General features: G+C 41.2%; 1 protein-coding gene across 1 annotated transcript in view; it reads left to right on the top strand.

Annotated features, from left to right (window-relative positions):
- Positions 1 to 2860: 2860 nt before the first annotated feature.
- XRRA1 (X-ray radiation resistance associated 1) overlaps positions 2861 to 13579 on the top strand; it is a 70938-nt gene continuing 60219 nt past the window's right edge. Inside the window, 2 exon segments of the mRNA XM_079104461.1 lie at positions 2861 to 2916; positions 7755 to 7852. Of these exon segments, the coding sequence (XP_078960587.1) occupies positions 7759 to 7852 (94 nt within the window). The 5' untranslated portion in view covers positions 2861 to 2916; positions 7755 to 7758.

Raw genomic sequence — 13579 nt, 5'->3', positions numbered from 1 at the left:
GGAGCTTGCGGGACTTGTAGTTAGAAGCTCGGCCGCCGGTTGCTGCCTACACGGCCCTTCGCGGCGTCGCGGTTACTAAGGAGTAAGGAAGGTAGTGGCAAGCGCCACCGTGGAGCTGCCTCCGAGATTTCCGGGAGGCTGGCAGGCGCGCTTTCCCGCCTGACCCGGTCGTTGCCCTCCGCGGAACCCTCGGAGGCGGAAGCGACGGCGGAGGCAGGTGCGGCTAGAAACTTCGTTTGCTTTACTTAAGAGTCTCATCCGCCCCATATGCAGTCTTCAGAGGAGGAACAGCTCGGTCCTTCATCCTTTCTATCCCTGTTAGGGCACTTAACCCATTATTCTTTCAAGCGACTGTCTTCTTAGCTGTAAAGCAATGTTGCATGTAGAATTCACATTTTCGGAGTGACAGATGTTTGCCTGGCCATGTCCTACGTGCATCTACATCCCTCCTCTTTAGTCCTAGAACAACCCTGTCAGATGAGAAAAGTAAGGAACTTACCCAAGACCAGATAGTATGTATCAGATCCTGTTGGAAGTCAGGTTGTTTTGTTCTTTTTGTTTTGTTTTGTTTGTTTTTTTCCAGGACTTTTACTTCTGCTTTTACAGTTTTAGGCTATAGTCTCATTATAGATTTTAATCAATTATCAATTTGTCTTTTCCACAAATATTAATGAGCACCAATATTGCCTGGCATTGTACTAAAGAATACAGAGGGGATCAAATAGACCTGGTTGAACCGGACTTTGTTACACACCACACCTCTAATTCCAGTGACTCCAGAAAGTTGAGGCAGGAGGATCACAAGTCGAGGCCATCCTCAACAACTTAGGGGAACCCCCAGCAACGTGGCGAGACCCCTTTTCAAAATCAAACAAAAAAAAAAAAAAAAAAAAAAAAAGAAAGAAAAGAAAAGAAAAAAAGAACTGGAGACGCAGCTCAGTGGTGAAGAGTCCCTGGATTCAATCCCCAGTTTAAAAATCATCATCATCATCATCTTCATCATCATCAGTCACTATTCTAGAGATCTAGAGTTATCATAGGTAGTATTACATTATACTCTGCTCTGTTACATTTCACTGTGTCTTTTTTATTCCCTGTGTCCAAGTGGAACAGATACTTAAATGAATTGCTTAGTATGTAACATGCCCTTTTCTAGTCAGTCAGGATACATCCCTGAATAAAACAGACAAAAACATCTTGACAAAGCTAACATTCATATGCAAATAATGTACCATTTAATATCAGATTAGATTTCTTCACCTCTGTGAGTTCACTTGAATGGATTCCCCTGTAGCTTCTTGTTGTTGTTTTCATCTTCTGTAATTTCTCATTTTTTTCATATTTGCATAGTTGTACATAATGGGATTTGTTGTACATACTTGTGTGTGCACACAATGTTATGTTATAACAATGTTATATATTATGTAACAATATTACAATACATATTATATATGTAATATACATTATATATTGTTATATAATTTAGCCAATATCATTCCCCAACTATTTCCCCTTTCCCTCCTGCTGGTTCCTTTCTTCTACTCTACTGATCTCCCTTAAATTTTCATGAGATCCACCCATCACATTTTTTTTTAATTGTAAACAAATGGGATACATGTTGTTTCTCTGTACATGGAGTAAATTGTGTAATCATAAATTTACATAGGGTAATGTTGTTTGATTCATTCTGTTGTTTACCCCCTTCCCCCCACCCCTCCCACCCCTCTTTTCCCTCTATACAGTCCTTCCTTCTCCATTCTTGCCCCCCTCCCTAACCCTAACTCTAACCCTAACCGCCACATTTCTTTTCCTTTTTCCTCTCTAACTTCAACATACGATGTAATCTCCCATTTTTAAAGATCCAGCTCTAATGTCACCTGCTTGGAGAAATTTTCCTGACCCTTGCTTTCCTTCTTTATAATAATAATGAAGTTCTCCCTGTAGCATTTGTTCATGGCTTAGTTAAGTATAGTTAACACTCATCAAGACTCTTTTGGTAGGCCAGACCTTGTATGAAGTGCTGGGCATAGAGAGATAAGTAGGACCCAGGCCTGATTTTTGGAAGGACTCAGCCTGATCTTGGGGTGGGTGGGGGTAACAGTCAAGGAAGCAGGCCATTATGTGTGACAGAGTACCTCCCTTAAGAAATGGGCCCAAGGTGGTAACAGGGAGGAGGGTCAACCTGAGAGCAGTGGGGTGCAGGAAAGTTATCTATGAGGTGGACCAAAAAAAAATGTGATATCTAGAAGAAATGGAACAAGAACATATATGCAGGTGCAGATGAGAACATTCCTGCTCCGTGTGGTGTGCGTGTGCAGGTGCACACGCACACACACATATACATGCACAAGAAAGAAATATATATATATATTCTGGAGACAGGTGGTACTACAGTCAGATTGGCAAGAGTTTCAAGTTTGAGATAGAGACTGGTCTGTATGCTAGCATTTAATTTATCCTTTGCATTATAATAGTATCTTTTCCCAGACCAAGTCTTATCTTCAACTTTGACTTTGCTATTTTTATCTTGTAGAAATTTATTTCATTTAAATGATATATAAATGATCCCTTCCTTTCCTTTGTGCTTTTCATATATTATTTAAACAATCCAGCTGTACTTTATTGTCATAAAACTATCTTTCTATTCCTCTTCCCATCTATGCCTCTGTCTCCACCCTCTCTGTATCTTATATCCAGCTATTTCTTGTATCTTTTATCTTATGTTTTTTCCCCTAGTCCCTTGTAAGACAAATTTTGGAACAGAAGGCTCACAGTAGAATATAATTTATAACAAAGTTCAAAATTCTGAATGACAGACTAAGAGGGATTATAACATCTATTTTACAGGTGAAGAAAACAGGTCAAGAAGCACAAAAAAAGAGAGATCAAAGGGCTATTCCCAAAGTTAAAGATCAAGTAAGTACTGTGTAGACCTGAAGCCAGATCCAGTATTCTATAAGTTACTGGAAACTTCTCTAGCAGTCCATCATCTCTAACATTTCTTGGCCAGTGATTTTTCATTCATTCTTTCATTTTCCTATCTAGCAGATAGGTGTGTTTGGTCACCAGGAAGATTTCCTGAAAGACAGATTGACTGAATGTGAATCTGTTCCCATCCATCCACCTACTCATTAATCTCCCCACCATGTTTTTTTTTTACCTTTGTTTATTTGTTTTATGCAGTGCTGAGGATCAAACGCAGTGCCTCACACATTCTAGGGCAAGCGCTCTACCACTGAGTGACAACCACAAGCCCTTCCCAACATATTTTTAGTGAGTTCTATATTCTGGCCAGATACTAGGGTTACATAGGTGAATAAGTAATTATAGTCCCCATAGCATGTGGGAAGTTAGTGAGGGGAGTAAAACAATTACAATAAAGTAATAAGTACTATATATACTAGTAGAAGTATGGGATATCATAATAACACTTGAGATGAACCTCCAACCCTTGGTAGAAGGAGGTTAGGGATCAGAAAAATTTATAGTGCCCAATATAGAACCAAAGGAAATATCAACATTCATTCATTTATTCCACAGACATTATGGAATCTGTTATGTGCCAGGTGCTGTTAGATTGTTGAATACCATATATGTTGTCCTTTCCCTTAAGGTCTTAGAGTCTTAATTAGAGAAATCATGTATGCATACACCCCTCATCCTATTCTTATTTGTTTAAACCATGTCTGTTGGGTACTTCTTATAAGCTAGGTTCCAAGGGTGGAAGAGAGACCATAAATTGGACATGTTTCCAAACTTGGTTGTAGTCCCTTGAAGGAACCTCTCATGATTTTTAATAATCTTATGTGATATAAATCTCTCAGACCATGAAAGAGAAACTAAGAAATAACTCCAGGGCTTAGTAAAAACACAATTATTTCCCACCAGAAAGGTCAGTAAAGGCTTTGTGGAAAAAGTGACAACTGAATTGGGTCTAGAAATATGCTTTTTTCTATGCATTTTATTCATTATCTTATATAATTCTTACTACGATTCTCTGAGACACAGAATTTTTATACTCATTTTATGTGTGGGAAATTCTGAGGCACAAGAGGTAAAGTGACTTTCCCAATGTTATTGAACTTAGTCTTGGAAACTAGACTCCAACTTAAGCTTCCTGTTCCCCCATTTTTTCCCTTCCTACTACACCACTTTACTTTTCATTTTGTCACTTCCAGGAAACTTTTTCTTAGATCCCAGTTCTCCACACTGCTGCTGCCTTGTACTGAACTAATAATCCCAAACCCTCCATTTCATGATCCCACATTCTTCCTGTGGTCTCCCTTACCCCAGCCAGGGACCTGTGGATTTCTAAATATTTTCTACCTCAACTGTCTGAAGATGTCCCGCAGCAGATTTTGGAATGGCTGGAACCCCCTTAAGAGAAAACTGTAAGAACTCAAAGTTTAAGAATCTTAGGTTTTTTTGAGGTGGCACTGGTACTGAATGATAAAAGATGAGATCAACCAAGTGGATAAGAAGGAAAGGATTTTTTAGGCTGAATGAACATCAAAAACAAAGACTGTGAAGACTGAATGTGAATGGTGTGTTTTGGGTACTGAAAATGACCTCATAAGCCTGAATAGGCAGGACTGACTGGAGCTGAGTTAGAACTCTGGACACCAAGGAGCTTCAAGACCAGGCTTTGGAGCGGGTGTAGCTCCATGGTAGGGTAACTGCCTAGCATGCATGAGGCCCTGGGTTTAATCCCCAGTATTGGGAGTTAGGGAAAGGCTCAGGCATCTGCCCTTCATACCCAGTGGGTATCCAGTCAGAAGACAGTTACAGTAGTCTAGTTGGGATAAGCTGAGCTGGAGAAGAATAGAATATGATAACAGCATCTGAACCGAAATGGTCACAGCTCAATGACCAGTTAAATGCATGGGATCAAAAGAGAGGTGCTGGAATCTAAGATGATGTCCAGGCTGCACTGGGTAGTGCTCAACTGTGCATTTACAGACAAAGGGGAAATATTTGTTACTGAATTTGAAAATCCAAGTAATGGGAGTTTTTAAAATGGGACTTATTGTTTGATTTCCACACCATGAAGACAAAAAATTTCAATCAGAAAAAACAAAGTGGTACCCTGTGAGTTGAATCTGGCTCCCAGATATGTTTGGTTTGGCTGTGTGTTGTTTCAAAATGGCGGACGAGTGTGGACACTCAAATAAAAAAGAGATGTCACCTAAAAGGAAGATGTCTCTTGAAAAAATGGGAAGATCTGGCAACATTGACTTACATTTCTGTATGGCAGCAATTGGTGAAAGCTGAACAGTAGCTGCCTCTAGACACTTGCACACTCACACACTCACTCCCTTTCCTCCCTTTTCACTCCCTTCTCTCACATCCAGCTTTCATCACTTACTATTGTGGCCTGCCAACTCCTCTAACCATTTGCATTTTCAACTCTTGATTGAAATGTAGGGTTTTGCAAGATTTGACATCAGACTGTTGAAGGGGAAGTAGAAAGGGAAGGGAAAGAGAATGAGATTGAGCAAATTATTTTATGTGATTTACAAATACGGCACAATTAATCTCACTGCTGTATAATTATAATACACCAGTAAAAGAATTGACATCAGACTATAACAAAGTTGTATTTTTTCTTAACTCAGCCAGTTCATTAACTTCAGAATCCTTGAATGACAAATGATAAATATAATTATGTTTGGGGGTAGTCACTTCTTTGAGGAATTATTTTTACATCTTACTCTCTAAAGAGAGGAATAATTTAATGAAGAAAAGCTTGAGTCAGACCCTAGAGTCAGAACCATACTGTCTTCCCAATTTTTGTGCATATACATGTAGGCACACGTCTGCACAGCAGATGGGAAGTGAAAAGTTATTTCTTTTGTGCTCTTTTTATTCTTTAGGCATAGGGAAATAGGGCAAATGGGCTATTTGAAATATTCTCCCCATCACAACTGTCCCTGAGAGAGCCTCTCCTCCCTCCCTGCCACCAGGGAGGTATCCCTCCCCTGAGTGGGTGCCCTTCTTCCTTCTCCCTCAGGGATGGCTCTGTAGGGAGTCATCTTTCCTTGCACTTCAAGCATTTCCTCCCTTGTCTACTTCTTCCTCTCATTCTAGAGTGTAACCAGGTCTTTCTCTTCCTATTAATAATCATCATAATAGAAAATTATCAGTATGTGCTAGCTATGTGCAAGTTACTATTCTAAATCCTTTCACAAGCATTTTTATTCACCAAAATAGCCCTATGAATTAGGTTTACTTATTGTTCACATTTCAAAGGCATAAAAATGTTAAGTTACATGCCCAAGACCACACAGCTTGTTAAGATGATGCCAGAGTCGGTGCTCTGTAGTGGTGCTGGGCGCGGCGAGGGTAGAGGCAAGGGCTGACACTGCATTTACCCCCTCTGAAAGAGAGCAAGTGCCTCCTCAAGGCCTTCCCAAGCACCTCCCTCACTTCCCTTGATCCTGTTCCTGCTGTCTACCTCTCTCTTGACTTTACCTTCCTTCTCAGTTGATTCTCTCTTCTCTCTCTCAGAGCCAACCTTCTTGGAAAACTTGCATTCACTTTTTGTACTTCCTCGCCTTCCACTCACTCTTCCATACATAGTGAAAGTCAGATTTTAACTCTGTCCTTCCCTAGAAACTGACCTCCTACTTCTCATGGCCTCACCTTACCTGACTTCTCTGCTGACCTCCTCTTTCTCTCCCTACCACCTCCAGGTCCTTCTACTTCTCTAAAATTTATTTATTTCAGAATCCTCCAGGGACTGCTCCTCCTTCGTGCATACTGTAATGCTCCTACTTCTAGTTGTTCTTATTCCTCTTTTTCTTTTTCCTCTCCCCCTCTCTTCCTTCCTTTTTTTTCTTTCCATCTTTCTTTCTTTAGTTCTTCAGTTGTCTGCATGGTCCCTCATCAGCTCACCCCTGAGGTGATATAGTACTCCCCTACCTGCAATCATAGTTGCCACTTTATTACTATTTTTGTCAGGCATTTCTAAAAGCACAGCTTGAATCATGACCCTATTCAGCTCAGAAATCATCCATAGCTCTCAGTCACCTACAGGATAAAGCTTGAGCTCCTAGCCTGACATAAATGCCTGTCAGGAGCGAGCACCATCCTTTCTGTCCAACTGTACTGTCCAAGACTCCCAAACACACATCCTTACCCTTCCTGGTTCTGGTTGTTTCTTTACTACAGAACACCATGCTGTCCATCCTATAACTCTTTCTGTTTAGGATATTTATCTGTCAGTAAACTCAATTCATTCCTCAAATCCTATGTATTAGTTTCAAATCCCATTTGCACATCTTCCATTCTAATAGTGTGATCCCCCTTTTCTCTGAACTCTGTTAAAATAGAAAACTTCTAGTGAGTACTTAAAATGTGCTAGGTACCTTTCTTTCTTGACCCTCTTATATCTCTGTTTAGTAGGATTATCACCCTTGTTTTACAGGTGAGGAAACTGAGGCTCAGAGGGATAGAGTTACTTGCTCTGTCATAATAAGGTTAAGACAGAACTGGGAATCAAACCAGTTCTGTCTGAGCCTAAAGGCAATGCTCTTTCTAGTAGTCTTCTGCATTAAGACTGATTTGAGTTGGGAACCCAGGGCCTTGTTTCCCTCTCCATCTAAATGGCCTGGCCATTTCTGAAGCAGGGCAGTGGGCCTCCTGGGCCTCAGAGGGAGGACATGGTGGTGGGCTCACAAGCTACATTGGGGTGAAAGAGCTCTGCTGCCCCTGCTTGCTCTTCTGACTCCTCACTGTCCTTGCCTGGCCCTCAGGGAGATGGCCTCCTCTGGAGTCTACAAGCTGGATGATGGGAAGCCTTACCTGAACAACTGCTTTCCAGCCAAAAGTCTGCTTCGGATTCCAGAAGAAGGTCAGGTGACTCTCAAACTGGTACTTTTTCCTTACATCCACTCCTGCTTTGCACTGTCCCTCACATTCATGTCTTTCTCTCCAGGCTTTTTACTATCATTCCCTCCTGCCCCTCCCCGTCAGCTTATGCCCTCCCATCCATCTTTCACAGCAGCCTCAGTGGAACTTCTGCAGTGTGCATTTAACCACAGTGCCCACTTCTGTTCAGTGGATTCTCAAGCCTGACTCCTCTAGCTGGTATGCTGTCATTCCCAGCCTAACCTGCCCTTACTGTCTTCTGTGACCCTATTCCCATACCCAATTCCACAGTGCTCTCTTCTCTTTGCTTTTTTATTTTCCCTGAATGTTCTAGCCTTCATTCCAAAGCCAAACTCTTTCCATCCATGAATCTCCACCCTTCTCCTACTTCTTCCAATAAGCCATCTGATACCCCAGCCTTCAGTCTTTCTTATGTGTATCTTTCTGACTTTGTCTCTTATTTTGATGATATTCTACCCAGCTTCTAAATAAAATGGCTTAAGCTTGACTCTGCTAAGTAGGGTTTCAAATATTTGTGTAGTTAAAAACTCCCCATGGAGCAGGAACTATTCCTAATAGTGAGCAGAGACCTATATGTGGGACATGGTCTATAAATATGAATTATATTTGTTGCTTTGAAAGGGTAGGACAAGAGAGAAGTACATCTCATTTATGCCAGATGTAGTGACTCGTTGGTCACTGTTTGAACTAGTTCCCTCTAATCTGTGGAGCATATGTTCCAAGATCCTCAGTAGATACCTGTGGATAGCCCAAACCCTAGTTTAATTTATAAATTAGGTACAGTATGAGGTTAACATATATATAGTTATAATTGTTCTATATTATCTAGAACAATATCCTGTACTAAAAGTTATTTAAAACTTGTGAATTATTTATTTCTAGAATTTTCTATATAATATTTTCAGACTGCTGTTGATTGCCAGTAACTGAAACCACAGAAACCTCAGACAAGGGGAAACTACTTACACAGAATGTTGGAAGAACTTTCTTCTTCAGTCTGTTCTCCCCATTTCTCTTGACTATTTCACTTTTTACATAGGGAACTTCCCTGACCCAACCCTGCAGTGGATCTATCAGTATGAATTCATGTCGTGTCTGTCCCTCCCCACCAACACACACACCACAGATGGAGAGATACAGAAATAAATATAGGCATATATCTCTGCGTGTTGTATAGATATGTTTGTCCGCTGAGAGTAACAACACCTCGGTAGTGAAGAACATAACTGTTACCTAGACCTTGGTTTCTAAATACTGTCTGCATTGAAAGGAACAAGGGCTCCTAAGAGAAATCGATGTTTGAAGGGCTGGGGCAGGAAAAAATACAAGTTGAGCCTGCAACAGCTTGTGGTGCCAGAAAATAAAGAAGTGCTAAGAAGAATGACAGGAACAGGTTGAAAAGGACATAGGAACCAAGCAACAGAGCTTATGGCCAAAGCTGAACAGTCTGAGCATGACATAAACAATGGTAGGAGTGTGTATTAAAACCATAGAATAAATAAATATTCATGAGTCCATACTGTATGAATAAATATTTGAGTAAATAATGGGGGAGACAGAACAGGCCCTTCCTTACAGCAGAATAAATGTAGAATGAATGAAGGAAATAGGAAATCATTGTTCAAACATCACAGTAATTTTTGCAGGTAAGAACCATCTGTGTATTGTTGTATCAGAGTTCTCAGAGAACCAGGATTAGTAGGAGGTAGATAGATGGATAGACAGACAGTTTTTCCCCCAGGAATTGATTTACGTGTTTGCAGGAAAACCTGGAGGAAAAGCCTCAGTTTTTGCTCTTAGGATCTTTCAGCTGATTGAGTGATGGCCACCTCCACTGTCAAGTATGGTCTCTTACTAAACATTAACTGATTGTAGGTATTAATCACATCTACAAACAATCATCCCTGCAATCCCTAGATTGGTGTTTGACTGAATACTGTGTATTATGCCCTAGTGAAGCTGACACATAACTGTCACAGTTGATGGAGTAAGTATAATGAGAAACAGGACATTTGAATAATCTCAACATACATTTATTAATTTTGAGGGAAAGATAGTAACTTCTTAGTAGAGAGACATGGCAAGAGACCATTTTAACTGAGTGATCAAAATTAAAATACCAGAAATAGGGTATGGTGACCTTATGAAACTCCCTGAAATGATGCTCTGAGAAAGGCACACTTGCTTCTGTGGTACCTTTGCCAAGTGCAAAGCCTTAATCTAATCTTGGGGAAAAAAACATCAAACAAGTACACATTGAGAGACATTTTACAAAATATTTGACAAGTACTCTTCATAACTGTCAAGATACACAGGAAAAAGAAAGATGGGGGAACTGTCATGAATAGCAGACTAAGGAGCCATGACAACCAAATGCAATGTGAGATCCTGCATTGGACCTGGAGCTGACAGAGGACATAAGTGAGAAAACTGGCAAAATTCAAAGGAAGGCTGAGATTAGTGGACCGAATTGTACCAATGCTAATAACTTGGTGTTTCAGTTAACTTTTACATTGCTGTGACTAAAATACCCAAAAAGAACAACTTAGAGAAGGAAAAGTTTATTTTGGTTCATGGCCCCAGAAGTTCACAGATGACTGACTCCGCTACTGTGGGGCTGAAAGTGAGGCAGAAACCTCATGGAAGAAGAGTATGGCAAAGGAAGCTGCTTCCCCTCAGGAAGCAGGGGAAGGACTGGGGCTGGAAGAGGTCATAGGGAAGATGCAGTCTTCCAGGACACAACCCATTACCCATCTTCTTTGGCCACATTCTACCTGCTTGCAGTTACCACCCAGGCCATTCAAATTAGAATGAACTGATTAGGTTACTGATTTCATAGTCCAATCATTTCACCTCTGAATATTCCTATAGAAACACAGGAACTTTGGGGGGACACCTCATATCAAAGCCATAACGTTCTGCCTCTGTCCCCAAAATCTCATGTCTATCTCAAAATGCAAAATGCATTTAGGCCCCAAGAGTCCCACAGTCTTTAACAGTGTCAACATTGCCCAAAAGTCCAAATCCAAAGGTACCTCTGAGATTCAAAGCAAACCAAATTACATATATCCAATATACAGTAGCATAGAGTAAACATTCCCATTCCAAAAGGGAGGAATAGGGGTACAGAAAGAAGGGATGAGGCCAAAGCAATGCTGAAACCCAGGCAGGCAAACAGATCCTGTAACTCCTGTACACATGAATGCAAGATGTAGTCTCCAAAAGAGTTGGGCAGCCCTTGCCCTTTGCCCTTGCAGCTCACATAGGCTCTCTTTTAGCCTGGCTCTCTCTGAAGCCAACAGCTTTTCTGGGTAGAAGTCCACATTTCTGGCATCTTTTAATTCCTGTGGACTTCATTCTAACTTCAGCTTCACCTTTACAGCTTTACGCATCACCTTCTCAGGGGCAACCTGCAGGGATTTCAACTCTGCTGTGCTTCAGCCTCCCCAAACTTCCTTTGAAATCTTGGCGAAAGCCTTCAGGACCCCTTAACTGTAGCATTCCTGAAGAACCTGAACCACTGGATAGTGCCAGGGTCTGCTGCCAGCTGGCACAATATCTGTGCGTCCACCCCCACCTAGAATCATTACTGCAGGCCTCTAAGTGCCTGCATGGCCGAGCGTGATGAAACAACTTCCTAGGCCCTTCTGTGCAAGCAAGGCACCCCCTGATCTCTTCTCAAAGAAATTTTCTATATCCTGGAGCCTATAGTAGATGTGGTCTTGCAAATCCCTGGGATTTTTTCTAGTGTCTCTATGTCAAGTATTTAGCACTTCTTTAGTGCCTTCCTTGACCCCAGCTTTACATGCACTTTTCTAGTCAAAGTGTAAGTTTTAAAATCCTTTACTTCTGTTTTCTGCTCCTACTTCTCACAGGTACACCTGTTTAAAAGCCAATAGCAATTTTCATGCCACTGACTGAATTCTGTGCGGCCTTGAAATTTCCTCTACCAGATTAATTAGTCCATCACTTTTAAAATTCAGCTTCCCTCAATCTCATAACATGGGTAAAATGTAGACAAGTTCTTTGCCAGAATATAATACAAATGATCTCCAGGCCAATTCCCAATAGAATTCTCATTTCCCTCTGAAACTTCATAAGCACAGTCTGCATTCCTGTTGGCATTTGGTCTTCTGTACTCCCATGAGAATCGTCAATTAAGCTCTGCCTACAATGTGCTAAGGATTTTTCAGCTTGCATTTCCAAATTCCTCCCACAAACCATTTCCAAAGGCTTCTGAATCACATGGTCATGTTAGTCTTAGTAATGACCCCACTTCTCAGAATCAATTTCTGTTTGAGTCACTTTTGCATTGCTGTGACCAAAATACCTGACATTACAACTTAGTAGAGGAAATGTTTATTTTGGCTCATGGTATCAGAGGTCTCATTCCATAGGTGACTGATTCCATTGGTCTGAATCCAAGGGGCAGCAGAACATCATGAGAGAAGAGCAGCAGTGGAGGAAAGCTGCTCAGCTCATGGCAGAGACAGGAGGCAGAGAAGGGTGGGGACGGAGCCACAGAAAAGAGGTACCCTTCCAGTGCATGCCCCGAGTAACCTACCTCCTTCAACCACACTCTACCTGCCTCAGTTACCACCGTCCCTTCAAACTAACGTGTACTGATTAGGTTACAGTTCTCACAGTCCAGCCATTTCACCTCTGAATGTTCCTTCAGAAAACACAGAAACTTTGGGGGGACATCTCATATCAAAATAATAGCACTTGGTTTCAGTAATTTTGTTATGATTACGTAAGATGTGAACATTAGGGGAAGCCAGGTAAAGGCTGCAAGGGAATCACTGTACTATTTTTAAAACGTTTCTGGAAGTCTAAGATGATCTCAAAATGAAAAAATTACAGAGGAACAAACAAACAAAACAAACCATCACTCTGGATCCTCTTTCTGCTAGAAGCCTACTCCATTACAACCTTTTACCCGGCTTAGGGTATTTTTCATGACTCTGCTAACCGCTCCAGCCTCATTCTTTTTCCTCATGTTGATTTCCTGACACATTTTGGGCCTTTTCCCTTGACCATGTTGAGAATTTTGGTACCAACTTAGACAGAAGTCTGCAAGAGTCAAGAATATGAGGATAGGATAAGGGAGGAATCAAAGTCCATGCCTCAGATGGGGGCAACTTGTGAAGCAGGCTACCTAGACTGTCAGGCAGCGTGGAAATGGGAAGTGGCTTACATAAGAAGCAGTATTGGCAACAGTGATCAGGTGAGGAGGGAGCCCCTGAGGCAAGGTAGGGACTGCTTCAGAAAAGAGCTGGTGTTAGATGGCACCACACTGTTCCCCATAGCCATGCTATTTTGATATTTCATACTTCTATTTCTTAGACTCTTACCTCTGCTAGACTGCCTGGTTTTCAATCTCCATTAGTGAACTCCTTTCAATTACTAGATCGTTTATGTGCTGGGCTCCACAGCACCTAATATATTATTGAGCTTTTGGGGGTCAGGGCTTCTATTTTATTCATTTGCTTAACCTCCAGCTTCCAAAATAATGTAGATGTTCAGAAAAGGTCTGAATAGACTATTGTGTTGGACAGATGCTGTTCTCAGAGTCATTAAGTCATTCATTCGGCAGCAATCACAATGTGGTAAACTCTATGAGGCCTCAGGAATACTGAGATGAAGGAATCAGATTAAACTCCCTGCTCTTATAGAGCTTCCAGTCTAG

The sequence above is a fragment of the Sciurus vulgaris genome (genome assembly GCF_902686455.1).
Source record: "Sciurus vulgaris genome assembly, chromosome: 11".
In the NCBI taxonomy this organism is placed as follows: domain Eukaryota; kingdom Metazoa; phylum Chordata; class Mammalia; order Rodentia; family Sciuridae; genus Sciurus; species Sciurus vulgaris.
Note: the sequence above shows the minus strand (reverse complement) of the source record. Positions and strands in the feature narration are given on the sequence as shown.